Here is a 15,687-nt window from a genome sequence, read left to right on the forward strand (position 1 = left end):
CAAAAATTAAAATGGAAATTTCAGTAAGAAGAAACAATTCATCAAGGTTTCATTGAATTTGCCACACAGATTTTTGAGTAACAGAAAATGGATGGACAAATTATACATTTTGTCTGATTGGACTTGGCTCTTTTCTTGGGATAACAAAATGACATACCTTTACACAAACGACCTTCAGATGTGTTGGCATACAAAGGAGCTGTCAGCACATGCATACTGTGTTTGTAGAAGAACACTAAAAATTCTGACTTCTCAGTTTTCTGAAATAAAGTATGTTTTAAATCTGAAGCTCTTTTAGAACAAGAAAAAACCACTACATACAATTTATTTGTACCCAAGACCATTCACTAAGACCTTTTTTGATGACTAATGACCAATATGAATCTAAAACTGCAGGCTCCTAGTTAACTTCTGGAATCTGGAATTTAAAAGGAACAGAAGAAAACTATTTTTTTTAGACAGCAACACAAGAGATATTTGCTTTGCTAGTATTTAATGGCAACTTTCGGCAATGACAGTCATCAAAGGTGTCATCAGTTCATTGAAATAAGATGTCATTGCTACTATGGCAATTTGAATGTAACTGATGCAACTCAGGTAGGATTCTAAGTAACTTAACTGGTTGAGAATCCTAGAATTCTGACTTACAAAAGAATATTCACCTTTGTGATCAAATAAGGATTAAAACAAATGACCAAATACTACAGTTAACTGCTGCACAGTTGGTTAAGGTGTAAAATGTAATAAAATTCTTTTATTTTTTCAGGTTATGTATCAGTTCCGTTTCACTTAAAAAAAAAATTTATATCGTGTTCTATCAATTCCATGCACACAAAAAATATGGAAATTTGATTCCACAGAAAAGCTATTTGAATATCTGATGTAAATATTAACAAAAATCAACTGTGACCAGGCTTAATAACATTGATAGATAACCTCAAGTAATCAGACTATCTTTAGTTGTCAATACAGGAGTATAAAGCATGTTTTTTATTGTCATTTGACACCTATAATTTTTAGATGAATTGATGTGACAGTTGATTCAGTTATGTATTAAAGCTAGTTGAAACAGACCAGTTCCAATTCCATTATAAATTTAGGTAGGCTAGAGAGTAATTTAAATAGCTCTTTATGTAGAAATCTACCTAAAATTATACCAATGTGTCCTACTTTACTACCACAGAACACCTGTGTGATCTTGGATAATGTTCTTTGAATTTGAATAGCTATCATTATGATGGTGGATAGCAAATTTAAAGGTTAAGGTCATCATAATTGACAGCTATTCAAAATTACAACACAGTGCCCAAAAGATCACACAGGTGTTCTATGGTAGTTAAGTAGGGCAGATTTTTACCTAGAGCTATTTAAATTACTAACTAGCCTAGCAAGACTTGCATTGAAATTGGAACTGGTCTATTTCAAATAGCTGTAATGATAGGATGAAGATTTTGACTGATAAGTTTGTTAAATGGAACATGATTAACACATTTAATGTTTCTAGACACATCACTGCAAGAACTAAATTCCCTACATGCTTTTTTATTACTAAACATCTTTCAAGGCCAAAAAGGAGTCCCTCAAATCTTCTGTTGATTTGAAAACTAGATCTTAATTTTATTTGCAGAAATAATAGAATACTACTGAGTTGAATAATTGCCAGAAACAGATGACAAAAGATGTACTGAATGATACAAAAGGAACTACATTTGGACTACATTTTGTGTCAAGTTCAGAAATAGTAGGGAAGTTTCAAACAAGGATAAAAAACCCAAAAACTGTGGACACATACAAGGTTTGGAACCTTGTTATAAAATTTAATGAAGATCAAACAACTGATAATACAAATTACCCCTATGGAATATTGAAATTTATTAATTAAACTTTCTCTATATTTTGACAATGTTCTACCAGTGTATAAACATTCTGCAACATTTGAAATCTGCACATCAATAATGTGCTTTGCAGAACGCAGCTTGATTGAGCAGTTTGGGCAAGTGTGGACACACCATTCGAACTTGATACAGCTGTTTCTGTCCCCCTAATTCCTTAACAGCTAGGGTCATAACCCCTAAAGTCAATACCAACCTTCCTTATGTGAATTGGACATTGTTATCATATAGATTCATGCTATCATATGAAAACCAAGTATCTACAGACGACAAAATCGCTATACCATTATATGACCACAATTTTTTGTTCAGTTGTATAACGATAAATGGCCCCTGATGAGATCATCAGTAATATACCCCCAAATGATTAATTAAGTCAATGACCTACATTGAAGCAGTAAGCATTGTGGCTTACATTTGATGTGGCTATCATATTCTCTGGGTCTATCAGAAGTTTGAGAACACCCATCAGCTGTAAAGCTCCACCAAGTTCTGCAAGAAATAATATACAGCGATCTTAATGTTTCTGAATGATAATGGTACATTAAGTTGTCTTCACAATCGAAATCCTATACACATTGATCTCAAGATTCTGACATGGCTTTTAATTAGTGCACGTCAAAAGACTAAATAATCCTGATAATAATGTAAAGTAAACAAAATGCCACATATTAACGGAGCAAGGTTGGGACTGTGGTCAATACGGGTCGATTGGATTTTAAACAAGGCAACATGTGAACAATAGTTCCCAAGATGGGTGATTTAATGTTAAATGTACTGTTTATTGCATAGCGTTTTATTATTCAATTATTTTTGCCAATAATAGATAATTATATCTACAATACAATTATTTCATATGATACATGTTTATCTGAGTCTTTGTACTTTTTCACTCACAACAACACTGCAGTCTTTGCATGTGATGCAGGTTTTACTTGTGTCTTTATCAATATATTGTAGAAGTTCCAAAAAGGGTCTTTAGGTTCCTTCTTCATTGAGATTTGTAGTGACAATGACTGAGTAGTCCTTTTAAAAATGATAGTATAAAACTGATCATGAAAGTGCTGACTTTTGAAATAGTCATAAATCATCAGGTAGGAAACCATACATTGATGAAGCCATGAACAGTATTCCCATAAAACTTCTTATTTTCTGTATTCAGAAGATTTTTGTTTGGTACAAGTACATGTTTATATGAAACCATTTATTGTTTTTAATTAATTTCAATCAATTAGTATTGACCACGATAAAAACCTCCCAACTTTGTTATGGAGGTACATAAACTTATGTGCATAGTGACAGGAAAGCAAACATATTTAAAACATGGACATCCACACTTTTTATATTCAGTAAATTATCCTGAAGCCTGAAATAAAGATATTCGGCTGTATCAATTAAGTAAAGGTAATCACAAACATTGACTCACCAAATCAGGGATTGACACTAACAGTCGCCCAGGGCGACTTAAATTTTTGCTGGGCGACGATAATAACCATTGTTTGTCGTCCGAGTGGCGACCGTAATTTTGGTACGTGGTCGGGTTTGTTTTCCGGTTTTTAGGCATACCGGAAATCGCAACTGGTTGAATTTTGCGTACAAATACAAATAATACCATTTCATGAAATGTTTATTTGTGAGTACTCACTACAGTACTAGATGAGAACCAATTAGGTAATAAACTGAAGACCGGGAAATAAATAGTTTATTCCATAATACTTTTAAAATCTCTTGAAAAGAAATGTATTTTCAAACAATTACACATTAAACTAATATTCTGAAAAATTTTCTGGACGCCTAACTTTTTTAACTTAGGAGCCCGGGTGGCAACCAAGATAAAAAAGTTAGTGTCAATCCCTGCAAATACATCCCAAGAGTTATGTAAACATCTAGAGTGTGATATATTTTTATGGTTTTTAAGTTGTGTATTCAGATTAGAATAAAGCATTGTGGGATGATGTAAACATTAACATATTGACAATGACCAATTATCTTTGACCTGACACCATATGTATGGAAGTATGTTCTAAAACCCACAACACTGAAAAGATAGAACACAACAATGTTACATATATAATAGGCAATGGGAAATTCACAGAACATAAGAGTTCTTGTATAAGCAATTACATCAAAGACAAGAAAAGCTTCAGAATATAATACCTGGATCAGGATCATTAATCATTTGGTCTATCACAAGATTTACCAACAAGTCATCCTGAAAATAGAACATTAAAAAAAATGTTACTAGTAGATGGAGAAAGCATTGTTTGTTACAAGAAATTACCTTGAAGTTCATTTGTATTGTGAAGACTTCCAAGAGCCTGAATTGCTCAATTGGTTTAACATTTGCCTTTCAAGGACAAGAACTCTAACAAGGAGTTGTCTGACAATTTTGACTAAAAGACTTTGGTAGGACTCGTCCATAAGGATCATTCACCAATTGAAAGTTTCTATCTATCATAGTTTTCAAGATGTTGGCTGAAATTCGTAAAAAAATGTCTTTCTTCACCTTTCCAGCATGGTAACTCTTACAAGAAGTCGTCCAACAACTTTGATCCAAATCAGACTTTTGTAGGCCTTAAAATAAGGACCATTTCAGCAATTCAAAGATCATGATAACACAGATCTATGACACTAGTCAAATGGTCATATAAGATGTGCATATAGGCATAAAGTGTGTAACTTTTGGGGGGAAGTAAGTGATTTTGCATATTTTCAGTAGTACAATACTTACATCATCCTGTTTCTGGCCCTTCATTATGAACTCCCGAACAGTGGAGGGACTGAACTCAACAATGTATGAAAATATGTCAATGGCTGCTGTCTTTATTTGAGGATCATCCAGTCCCTAAAAAAGTTATTGTTTCAAAAATTAAGTTACAAATAATACCAGACTCAAATTTCTCTTAACAAGATTGCTGCACGTAAACACACCCCCTGTTGCCAATTATAAAGATGAATTGCAAAAGTCCAATAACTTTAAGCTAATCAAAATGGAGGCGCAATATTATCAACTACATACACCATATTTTCCACACAGTCGATGTGGAGTATAAGTCGAACTGCCTAATTTTGACCAAAATCGACAAAAAAAACATAGATAAATCGAATTTGCCAGATAAGTCAAGGGTCAGACGTGTGCATTTATATTGTATATGTAGGTGTCAGCGGAGATACGAGTTGAGCAGGTTGTTTTTAACAGCATATTACATGTATTCCAGCAATGTTACTTTGAATAATATTTCAGAATTAAATTAATATTTGTATATTTGTTGAAGTGTACTTTGTCTGTGAGTTCAATTATTTTAATTGAATTGCGTGTCAATTGCTCTGAAGCCTTAGATCACCAGGTGTACAAAATCGTAAACATGTCAAGCGTGTGAAATTTGCGGGAAATTAGTTTGATGAATAGGTCATAATTACAATTAGTAATTAATAAAACAATATTACCTGGTATTTCAAAATACAATTAAAAAAAATTGTTATCTGTAAATATGGTTGCAATTAGCCACCTAAACTGATTTTAATTTGAGCCAAGTGTGACGGTGTTACGACATACCGTAAATGGGTATAAATTTGCATATTAAACGAACGCTAACCCTGGAACACTTGATAATGTCTTTCCAGTTAAAAAAAGAGTTTTGTTAATTATCTTCTAGAGTTTGTTTATATACATGTATTATATCGGTTTCATAGTTTCAAGATTTCATTAACATCATCATATTCATTCATCAAGTATAGCAGCAATGATCAATAATCTTCTAATTCAATTGCCGATTTGACTGTTTGAGTGATAGATTTCCTCGATTGCAGTTTACCAAATATTTTGAATTAAAGCAATAAAAAGTGATTTAAACAAATCTTATGAAATACATTGTAGATGAACAATTTTTCTTGAAAAATCCTCATATAAGTCGAAGTGTAATATGAGTCGAGGCTGACACTTTGCTGAAAATAAAAATCAACTTGTAGTCCTGAAAATATGGTATTGAGCTGATAAATTGCAAGAAACATTTTTACTTGTTATAAAAGAGGTATTTCATGATATAAAAGGAATTACATTTGGACTATATTTTGTGTAGTGTTCAGAAATAGTAGGGAAGTTCCAGTGACATAAGGTATTTTGATTCTGATCAAAAAACCTGTTCTAGGGGCCAAAAGTCTTACATTATGTGATGGATCATTCTGATAATTTTGGTATAGGTCCGTCCTCTGATGTTGAACAATATTACTCTCGATAAGAATTTTTCAAAATTCAACAGTTTTTGAAAACTGTACTTTGACCCCTATGTTCTATTTCTAACAAAAGCAGCCATTTTTTTCAACTGATCAAAAGTTTTAAATGATCAAGTTCCATTCCAATTGGTCAAGTAGTTTCAGAGATGTTTGAAGAAACTACGAAGACGACAGACTACAACGGATGGAAAGTGATGACAATAAGGCCAAGTGAGCTAAAAAATTAACTATTTCATCATTGCTCTAAAATTTGCTTTCAAGCCAAACTAATTTGGAGAAAGGCAAGGGTGAACTGACCAGTAATGAAACAAACCAGGATTAACAAACTTGTTGCCAAATCACAATTGGGAATTCAGCAGCTGAAATTTGAGATTTTTTTAGTGTATTTTCTCTTTGGAATGGGGCCAAAATTCTGACACAAAATAAGGATTTGAAAATCACTGATGTGGAACATATAAAATAACTTTCCAACTCCACAATTTCTCTCGCCATTGGTGACTGGAAAGTGAAATCCTGGAAAACTATGTACCATTCTTTTAAGAATATACATATAATACTAATACATGTTAACTTACAAGAATAACTTCTATAGCTGACAGAACACCATAAGATGATAATGTCTGAAATAAATAAAAAATAATGGTTACAGGAATTTATATCCAGTCTGCTAAAAAACACTATCTGAAATATAAGCACTAAGATTCTTTCTTTGATCCCCTTTCTTTCATAGAGTTTAATATGTCTAAAACATATGAAATCAATAATAGCTCCTGTATGTCTGGTCATTTTGACTTAACATAAAGTATGGTTATCAGTTAATTAAAGCTGTTCATCAGATATAATTACTTATGTTTTCATGTTAGAGGAGATGAAGCAAATGATCAACTAAGACAGTAAATAATAGCATAGAATAGAACTCAGAGGTTGACAGTAACTTTTACAAAGTAATTTAGATTCAAGTGGACCTCCTCTGCCATCTGATTTTTTTTCAGGGGTGGGCTGTCTGGGAGTTCTCCCCTCAGAAACTTTTTGAAAAATTAGATGAATGATACTACTTTTTGGTGTTTCTGGTACCAAATCTTTCACCCTAAAATGTTCCTTCTTGTAGCTATTTGTTTAGAACACTAATATTAAATATGGTCTATACAAAATGATGTCCTTTTTAAAGCTATCAGCTAAAAAATTACAAGATAAGTTTAACATAATAATTTGATCATAATCGTAAAAGTGATGATTATATGCCAACAAACCATATAAGATCAGCAGAACCAGTTCCAAGAAAGTGCTCATTGTAGTGAGGATTGACCCTGAGTTACAGGACTCACAGATAAACTTCCACAGGATTTTAACTACCCCTCAGCAGCCTGCTATATCCAGTACATTTAGGGACCAATAAGAACATACCATTCCTAATGGACAGACTACATACTTTTGACACACAATTTGCTGCCATTTCTTAAACACCCAACTCCAAACAGAAACCAGTATTATTTTTGTTGACAACATATTTTGGTGTTATAAAAATACTCTGACTATGTAGAAGCTGCAGTGTTTTCCATTCAGCATTTAAGCCAGGTTTGCTGACCACCTTTCCTACTTACTGGCAAGCTGGTCGGCATTTTTTCATAAAATCCTTTTTTTTTCAGTTCCGCACCATCATATTTCCTATATAATAATCAAGCCCGGCTAAGTTGTTTTCATAAGCAAACATTGCAGATTTGCAATCGTTGATCTTTACATTTATGAGAAGAGGGAAAAGAAAGGCTGAAGATGACCATGATGAAGAAAACAAAGATAACAGTGATCCTACAGAAACACCAGCATATGTTGGATTATCACCAAAGCCTTCAAAGCGACGTAAAAGATGTGCAAGTAAATAAAAGTATGAAAAAGACTTTAGTTATCACTGAGGAGGGGGTACTTTTGTTCCATTTTCAAAAGTACAGCACAAAAGCAAGGAACCAATCAGAAATTTGGAATTGAAAAAAAAAAAGACCTATCAATTGACAATGTGAAAAAGTGTTGTAGGAGGAATAAGGACCTGAAATCAGTTGTGGTGAAAGCTATGATGACAAGGAAAATTAAGAAACTGAAGATGAAAAGATGAAAATTTGTACAAGTCAGAAATAACTGCATGTGATTGTATTGTGTTGTAATATCTGTATATTTATCATTAATAACATGAATTTCTACTCACACAATTCATTTTGATACCTCACAAGAAATACCCAGTTGAAAATGTTGACTTTATAATTAAACCCAGTTCAATAGAGGATAAAAAAAAAAATAATAAAAAACACACCTTAGGCCATTTTTTTTTAATTTTTGTTTTACAAATCTGCTGACCCTAATTTTTAGCAATTTGAAAAAAAATAAATAAAAGGACTTTCGTTTCATTTTTTTTCGACCGACTCATGCTTGCTTTTTCAAAAAAATTAACGGTTAAAGGTTATTGGCTATATCTTTAAAATTCTTAATCTTTATTGTGCTTGAAAGACATAGCAGTTTTTACGGTTTTTTGTCCTCCTACTCAAGACTTTGGTGAAATAATTTCATAAAACTAAAACTTAAAAAACAATGGCCTTACCCCTTGCAAAAAAGAACAACATGCAATCAATAAATTTTCTCCAAAAACTGCACCAAGCCTTTTTTCTACAATTTTTAATCACTTTTCAAATGGATCAGAAATAACTGCAGATAGGAGACAATAAAAATTTATGATTATATCTATTCATTCTTACTGGAATAAGTAATGAAAAATCCATGCAGACAAACATGAGGACAGAATTTGCAGTACAACCCCGTAATTATTCAGTCCTCCTGATAAATCTGACAGCATTGACCAGTTCAACTTGGGGCTAGTGAAAATTACACTATATTTTAAAAAAAGAAAAATGTCATGAATTTAAAATTCTAAAAAGTTAACCATGAAGACTGCTCAATAGTAAGAAATATCATCACAAATTGATTACACACATGAAACTGTTTAATCCAAATCCTGGGTATTCATGAGTTCCAATAAAATAAATTATTTGTCATGCGTGAAATCAATAAATTTTCAAAGAATTATTCCTACTACCCATCTTTTATTACATAATGTTGAGGTTTTGTGTGTAATGGACATGAAATGTCCTCTTTTTACCTGTCTTTCTACTGAACACACCTTGCTACCTCATTAGCAATCAAAGAATCTGTTTGATCTGTGACTTAATTCAATTTTACAGGTATCAAATTCAGTGGTTAGAGGAAAAGACACTTTTTTGGATGCTTGAATTCATGGCACATGGTTTAATAAAATATAATTTGCATTTCTAGTTAAAGTATCACTATAACAAAGCTATTTTTGCTAAAGATTTTAAATGAAAATTATGTAGGCATTTACAGTATTTTCCGGACTACAAGTGGATGTGGCGTATAAGTTGAATTGCTTAATTTGACGAAACCGACAAAAAAAAATATAGATAAGTTAATGGGTCAGACGTGTGCATTTATATTGTATGTGTCGGGGGAGATCAGAGTTGAGCGGTTGGTTTTTAACAGCATATTATTCCAGCCATGTTACTAAGTATAAGATTTCTGAATTAAATAAATTTGTGTTTTCGTTAAAGTGTACTTTGTCCGTGAGTTCAATTACTTTCATTGAATGGCGTGTCAATGGCTCTAAAGCCATAGATCATCAGGAGAACGAAATCGTAAACATGTCAAATGTGGGCAGCCATGTGTGAAATAAGCGGGAAATTTGTTTGATAAATTGGTCATAATTACAAGCGGTAATTAGTAAACAATATTACCTGGTATTACGAAATACAATAAAAAATAATTGTTACCTGCAAATTTGACTGCAATTAGCAATTTCGATAACACCTTAATTGAATTATAATTTGAGCCACGTGTGAATGTGTTACAACATACTGTAAATGAGTATAAATTTGCATATTAAAGGACCGATAACTCCAAAACATCGGATAATGTTTTCCAAATTAAAAAAGAGTTTTGTTAATGTGTCTTCTAGAGTTTATTAATATATTTTAACGGTTTCAAAGTCCCCAAGTTTTTATCAACATCATTGTATTCATTCATAAAAGAATAGCGGCAATGATCAATAATGTTCGAATTCAATCACTGTTTTCACTGTTTGAGTGAAGGCTTTCGTTGATTGCAGTTTACCGAAAATTTTGAATTAAAGCAATCGAAAGTGAACTAAACATATCTAATGAAAAGCATTGTCGATGAACATTTTCCTTGAAAAATACTCAGATAAGTCGAGGCTGACACTTTGCTGAAAAAAAAATATCGACTTATAGTCTGGAAAATATGGTAGTTAATTTGTGGATACACATTTCACTAGTATAGTGACATTACAATGGCATTCCTTGATACACAAATGGATATACAGTCGAACCTCATTAAGTCGAATTCAAAGGGACCATGCAGAAATGTTGGAGTTATCCGAGGTTCGAGTAATCCGAGGTCAAGGTTTGGTCAATGATTGTTTCTGTATTAACATCATTTGTTGTGCTTGTACATGTACATGTACTTCACTTTACACGGTACTTCATAATGTCTTGTGTTTCAAATCGGAAGATATATGTTGTATATCATGTTTGAAATACTGAATGGCACCAAGTATTTTAGTGAAATTTCCTTTTTTGTTTTTTCTACATCAAAAACGTCATAGTTCATAACATGTTGATTGTTTGATTCACAATCAGGAGTATTGTCAAACCATGTGTTCTACATTATTACGATAAAATTTCAAATTCACTAGCGAAACGAATTAAGTTGTTGAAATACCCTTACTATCATCTGTTTGATGTTTCATTAAATAGTCAGATACCATTGCAGTTCATCTGTATTTTTTAAAATTTTTTTATCAAAATATCCGATATCACTGTTAGTGTAAATTCCGACATGTTCTTAATACAAGTTGTTTCTTTTAACAACACGGGCGATTTTAAATTGATAAAATAAACAAATCAAACCATAAAGAGTGTCAACAAATTAATTTTAAAAGCCATGCTAATCGTTGTTAAAACACACTTTGATCATGGTTTGTAATAAATCAATCAGTTTTCCGACTAATTAGTTGACTTCAAGACATCAGGGTTAATTAACCTCTAAGACCTATCGAGGGGACTGATTGATTACCTCGAGTTATCCGAGGTTTCGTTCATCCGAGTTCGAGTCATGAGAGGTAAAATTGTATTTGAGTAAGGGGAGTTTTGCTGGGACTTTGTAATTAGTTCGAGTTATCCGAGATTTCGACTAATCCGCGTTTGACACATCGAGGTTGGACTGTATATCTGTCAGAAAATTAAGAATCCTGTTTTCATTTCCCATGGCTCGCTGCCAAGTCTATAGGAACAATGTGCTAAAATTTCCAATAAAAGATTGGAAAATTTTTACTCAATTTTTCATATATAAACTTAATGGACGCACAGACAACAGGGGGATACCACTAAATGACCACAACATTTTTTAGCTGGTCGTACAATCCTGACAGGACAATGACTGCTCCATATAGCTTCTTCCTTCATCACACTTAAACAGGACTGAGATTTGAACTGCCAAGAATGCCTGCGGAATTAACTCGTGCATGGAACAAGTTCCGCACACTTGTTAAATCTAGGTGTTCTTTGGCACTCATGATAATATTTTGGTTATTCACTCTTTCCAATTAATTATCCAATTTTTCATCCATTGAGATAATTGATTGTTAGAATCTTGATTTTGTGGTTTCCACACTACCCACTAAAATCATGAAAAAATGGTACCCCATGGTTAATACAACATCACTGTTTACCTTGAAGAAAGATTCCCGACTTTCTTGATGTAAAGTCTGCGAAAATGTACAAAACTCTTTTAAAAATAGCACTAAATCTCTCCGCACAGTTTCATCTGTGTCTTCATGCCTAAGCTGAATAAACAGTAATGATAAAAATTTATCATCATCCTGAAACAGAAAAAAAAAAACAAAGATACAAATAATTACACACAGATATGACTTTACGAGGTCAACAAACAAAGCAGAAATTGGTAAAATTGTAAGTAAATATACAGTAAATAAAGAATCATAACGGTAAAATCTGGATTTGAAATAGCGGAATTCCTCTAAAAAGCGGGAAAAAAATCTGTACACTAAAGCTGTTCAGGCAGGACACAAACTGGATATACAGCGACAAGAATATCCTCGCTTTAAATGGAGTTATATCTTGTTTAAATATGAATGACTGTAAAATTTTCATATAGAAAACAAATGTCATCGAACTCGATTCCCATGTTATCAAGTCTTAATATAGGTGACATTTTATATAGAATCTGTAGTGTCAAGCAAATTTTGACTGATTTTGCAAGCTATTTGAAAAAGTTTAGTGCATACTTACTAAAAAAGAAATTCAAAACTGAAATAGTAGAGTGTATTTCTGGTTCTGGTTTTATTTTAAAAATTTTTTTTCTGACTAACCAAACTAATTTTATATACTGAATACAGTCAATAATCTGTAAACCAATAAATTAAAAAACTGTGGCCTTACTAAGTTGAAATTTTGTATAATAATTTCTAAGGAGTTGCACTTGCAAAAGTGTAAAAGACAGAAAGTCAGCACAAAAACAGTATTTCTCCCTAGCATGGTGGGGGCGGGAGAGATTAAACAGGATTGTCAGTCTTCATGCAGAGCAATTGAACCTACATAACATTTACTGTTAATTTGTCAAGATAACTTCTCAAAAAGGTCAAATCAAATATAAGAAAAATTCTGTTGTTCAACAACCTCAACAAAAATTTCTCTACAGTTGATTTTAAGTATCTAGAATAAGATGAATTTAAAAACAATCAACTTTTACTGACCTGTATCATACTAACTATTTCAACTTTGTTGAAGAAAATAAATGATGTCAATGATGAAAGATGATTTTCTTCGAACACAGATGGAGTGGGCAAAATAACATCTTGTATATACTGCACTCTGTATGTCTGATGAATTTTTTGAAGCAATTCAGTTTTTGTTATTGGTACAACTTGCTTAAATCTTGCTGTGTCTTTAAGATACTGTCTGTGCTTAGTTGGTTGCGAAGAAAGAGGATTATACTCTAACACACCTATTACATCAAAGATTGTTTCTTCTGCAAACATGATCTCAAATAAATTGTTTCTGTTTAATAAAAATATACTTTTGAATATTTCATACAGATGGTGGAGACCTTCAATATTCTCAAGGTCTTCACACATATGAAACAAATCCAGCAATTTAGTAATGTAACCGCTGTTTTCTATTGCCTGTGACAACTTGTCTTTGCGTATTGGTGTAGACTGAATTGTTGAATCTGTAAAAAGCGTCCAAATTTCATCTAATTTGCTAAGTTCACATGGGGGCAGTTCAATATCTGCAGCAATATCTGGAGCTGATTCATCCATTAATCTATCATCTTCCTGGAACTCTTCATCAATCATGTCCTGTGTTATATTAGCAGATGGATCCTTTCCTTGAACCTTAAGAAATAAGTGAATAAACTGTACAATATTCCTTTATTTTCTTTGCTCAACTCTTCAAAATATAATTTTTTTTTATCTGTTATCATCTACAGAACAGTTCCACAGAACAAATTTTTGACAGTAAAAAAAATTGCCATCACAAAAATATATGTTTTTGGCCCTTTTCATACACTTCTACTCAGGTTATTGTTTGGAAACCATACTGTCTACGGTAGATGATGACAACAAGTTACCATTATACTACTGCAAAAAATTTGGGGTTGTACAAAAATTGTAATTTGTAAAATATGTTGCAAAATTGTCCATTCACATGTCATCTTGCCTGAAAATCCCCATCGCTATTTTTAAAAAGTTGTCGGGTATGTATAGTTTAGAGACAAAAAGGATGTTTGTTTTTGGCCCTTTTCATCCCTGAATTACAAAATGGTACATTTAAGAACCAACTATAAATTCTAGTCTGACCATTACGTATACAACATTGTGGTACAAGATCAACAGATTCATATTCTTATACTGGAGTTGTATGGTTAAATTTTATCAACTGTGCTTGATCCAAAATAGCTGTAATATGTTTAGGGTAGGCACCAAAAACTAGGGTAAAAAAGACATATTAATTTCTTACGATGGCAAAATCAGATGGAAAATTGTTACCAAACAAAAATCCCTAACAACATACATACTTGATCTTGTCACGGTTAAGCAACATACCCAACTAATTGGGGTGTAACGATACATTTTTTTTTAAAACAATACATATCATGACATTGGAGATCTTTGACAGTACATATCACAATACATTTTATGAAATATGTGTTTCATGGGCACCACCATGTTTTACAAAACAAAGCCTCTTATGCATGACAGGACATAACAAGAGGCTTCCAGGAGCCTGAATCGCCAACCTGGTTGAATTTTGCCTTTCTAAGGCAATAAATTTAACAAGAAGTTGTCCACAAAAAAAAAAGTCTTTTTTCCCTTTTCAAGGGCAATAACTCTTACAAGGAGTCATCTGACAACTTTTATCCCTGAATACTTTTGAGGGCCTTATAATAAGGATCATATCAGCTATTGAAAGAATTTGCCTAAACCTAACGGTTTTGGAGATATATGCGAAAAACTACTGTCTGACCCCTACACTGTATGTTCGATTTTTAGTAATGACTGCCATGTTTTTGACGGATGAAAAATCCCCACATCAGCTCTATGCAGGATACCCCAAGGAACATTCATACCATGTTTGGTTTCAGTTGGTCAAGTAGTGTCAGAGGAGAAGATTTTTGAAAGAAATAACATTAAAAATAGCAAAAATTGTGGAAAAAGGGCAACAACTCCAACATGGTTTAACAAATAAACACAATAATTTGACCACATATAGATCTCATGCTGAACACTTTTAACGTCATGTCAGAATCTGGTTAAACCTAACAGTTTTTGAATAATATGCGAAAAAATTCAGTATGACCCCTATGTTCTATTTTTAGTAACGGCAGCCATGTTTTTTGAAGGATTAAAAATTCTCACATCAGTTCTATGCAGGATACCCCAAGGAATATTTATGCCAAGTTTGGTTCTAATCAGTCAAGTAGTTTCAGAGCAGAACAGTTTTGTATAATTGTTAAGGTCGATGACAACGATGACGGACGCCAAGTGATGGCAATAGCTCACCTGGCCTTTGGCCAGGTCAGCTTAAAAGTAAGGATTTGATCAATCATTCCATTTGAAATAAAGCATTTAAGCAATACTTTATTTTTTTCTCTGGGTCATTAAAATATGCTAGCTATAACAATAATACCAATAAATTTATTTAAGAACAGCATCATTATTATCAAAGGCGGCCACTATGTACCGTGAACCGAATCACCCCAAAAACACCACAATTTGGGTACATACTGCTAATTGTTTCCCCCTTACCAACTACCAAAAGAATATGAAAAACAAGAGGCTCTCAGGAGCCTGAATCGCTCACCTAGTAAATTTTTTGCCTTTCAAGGGCAATACCTCTAACAAGAAGTTGTCCAACAATTTTGACTCCATGAAGACTTCGGTAAGACTTATCATGAGGACCATTTC

At 32.7% G+C, this 15,687-nt stretch overlaps 1 protein-coding gene across 2 annotated transcripts in view; it reads right to left on the reverse strand.

The window, feature by feature from the left end:
- LOC148623516 (serine/threonine-protein phosphatase 4 regulatory subunit 3B-like) overlaps positions 1-15,687 on the reverse strand; it is a 38,531-nt gene that overhangs the window by 16,302 nt on the left and 6,542 nt on the right. Inside the window, exons 5-11 of one of the 2 annotated variants that reach the window (XM_088565372.1) lie at positions 12,973-13,614; positions 11,929-12,078; positions 6,701-6,745; positions 4,624-4,737; positions 4,050-4,104; positions 2,308-2,384; positions 158-260 (exon numbers count right to left, since the gene is read on the reverse strand). In XM_088565372.1, the coding sequence (XP_088421498.1) occupies positions 158-260; positions 2,308-2,384; positions 4,050-4,104; positions 4,624-4,737; positions 6,701-6,745; positions 11,929-12,078; positions 12,973-13,614 (1,186 nt within the window). Of the gene's footprint in view, positions 1-157; positions 261-2,280; positions 2,385-4,049; positions 4,105-4,623; positions 4,738-6,700; positions 6,746-11,928; positions 12,079-12,972; positions 13,615-15,687 lie in introns of both variants that reach the window. The other variant, XM_088565371.1, reaches the window with a different exon arrangement.

This window comes from Perna viridis, chromosome 2 (assembly GCF_037379345.1).
Source record: "Perna viridis isolate PV_CMFRI_1.1 ecotype Kerala chromosome 2, ASM3737934v1, whole genome shotgun sequence".
NCBI lineage: Eukaryota > Metazoa > Mollusca > Bivalvia > Mytilida > Mytilidae > Perna > Perna viridis.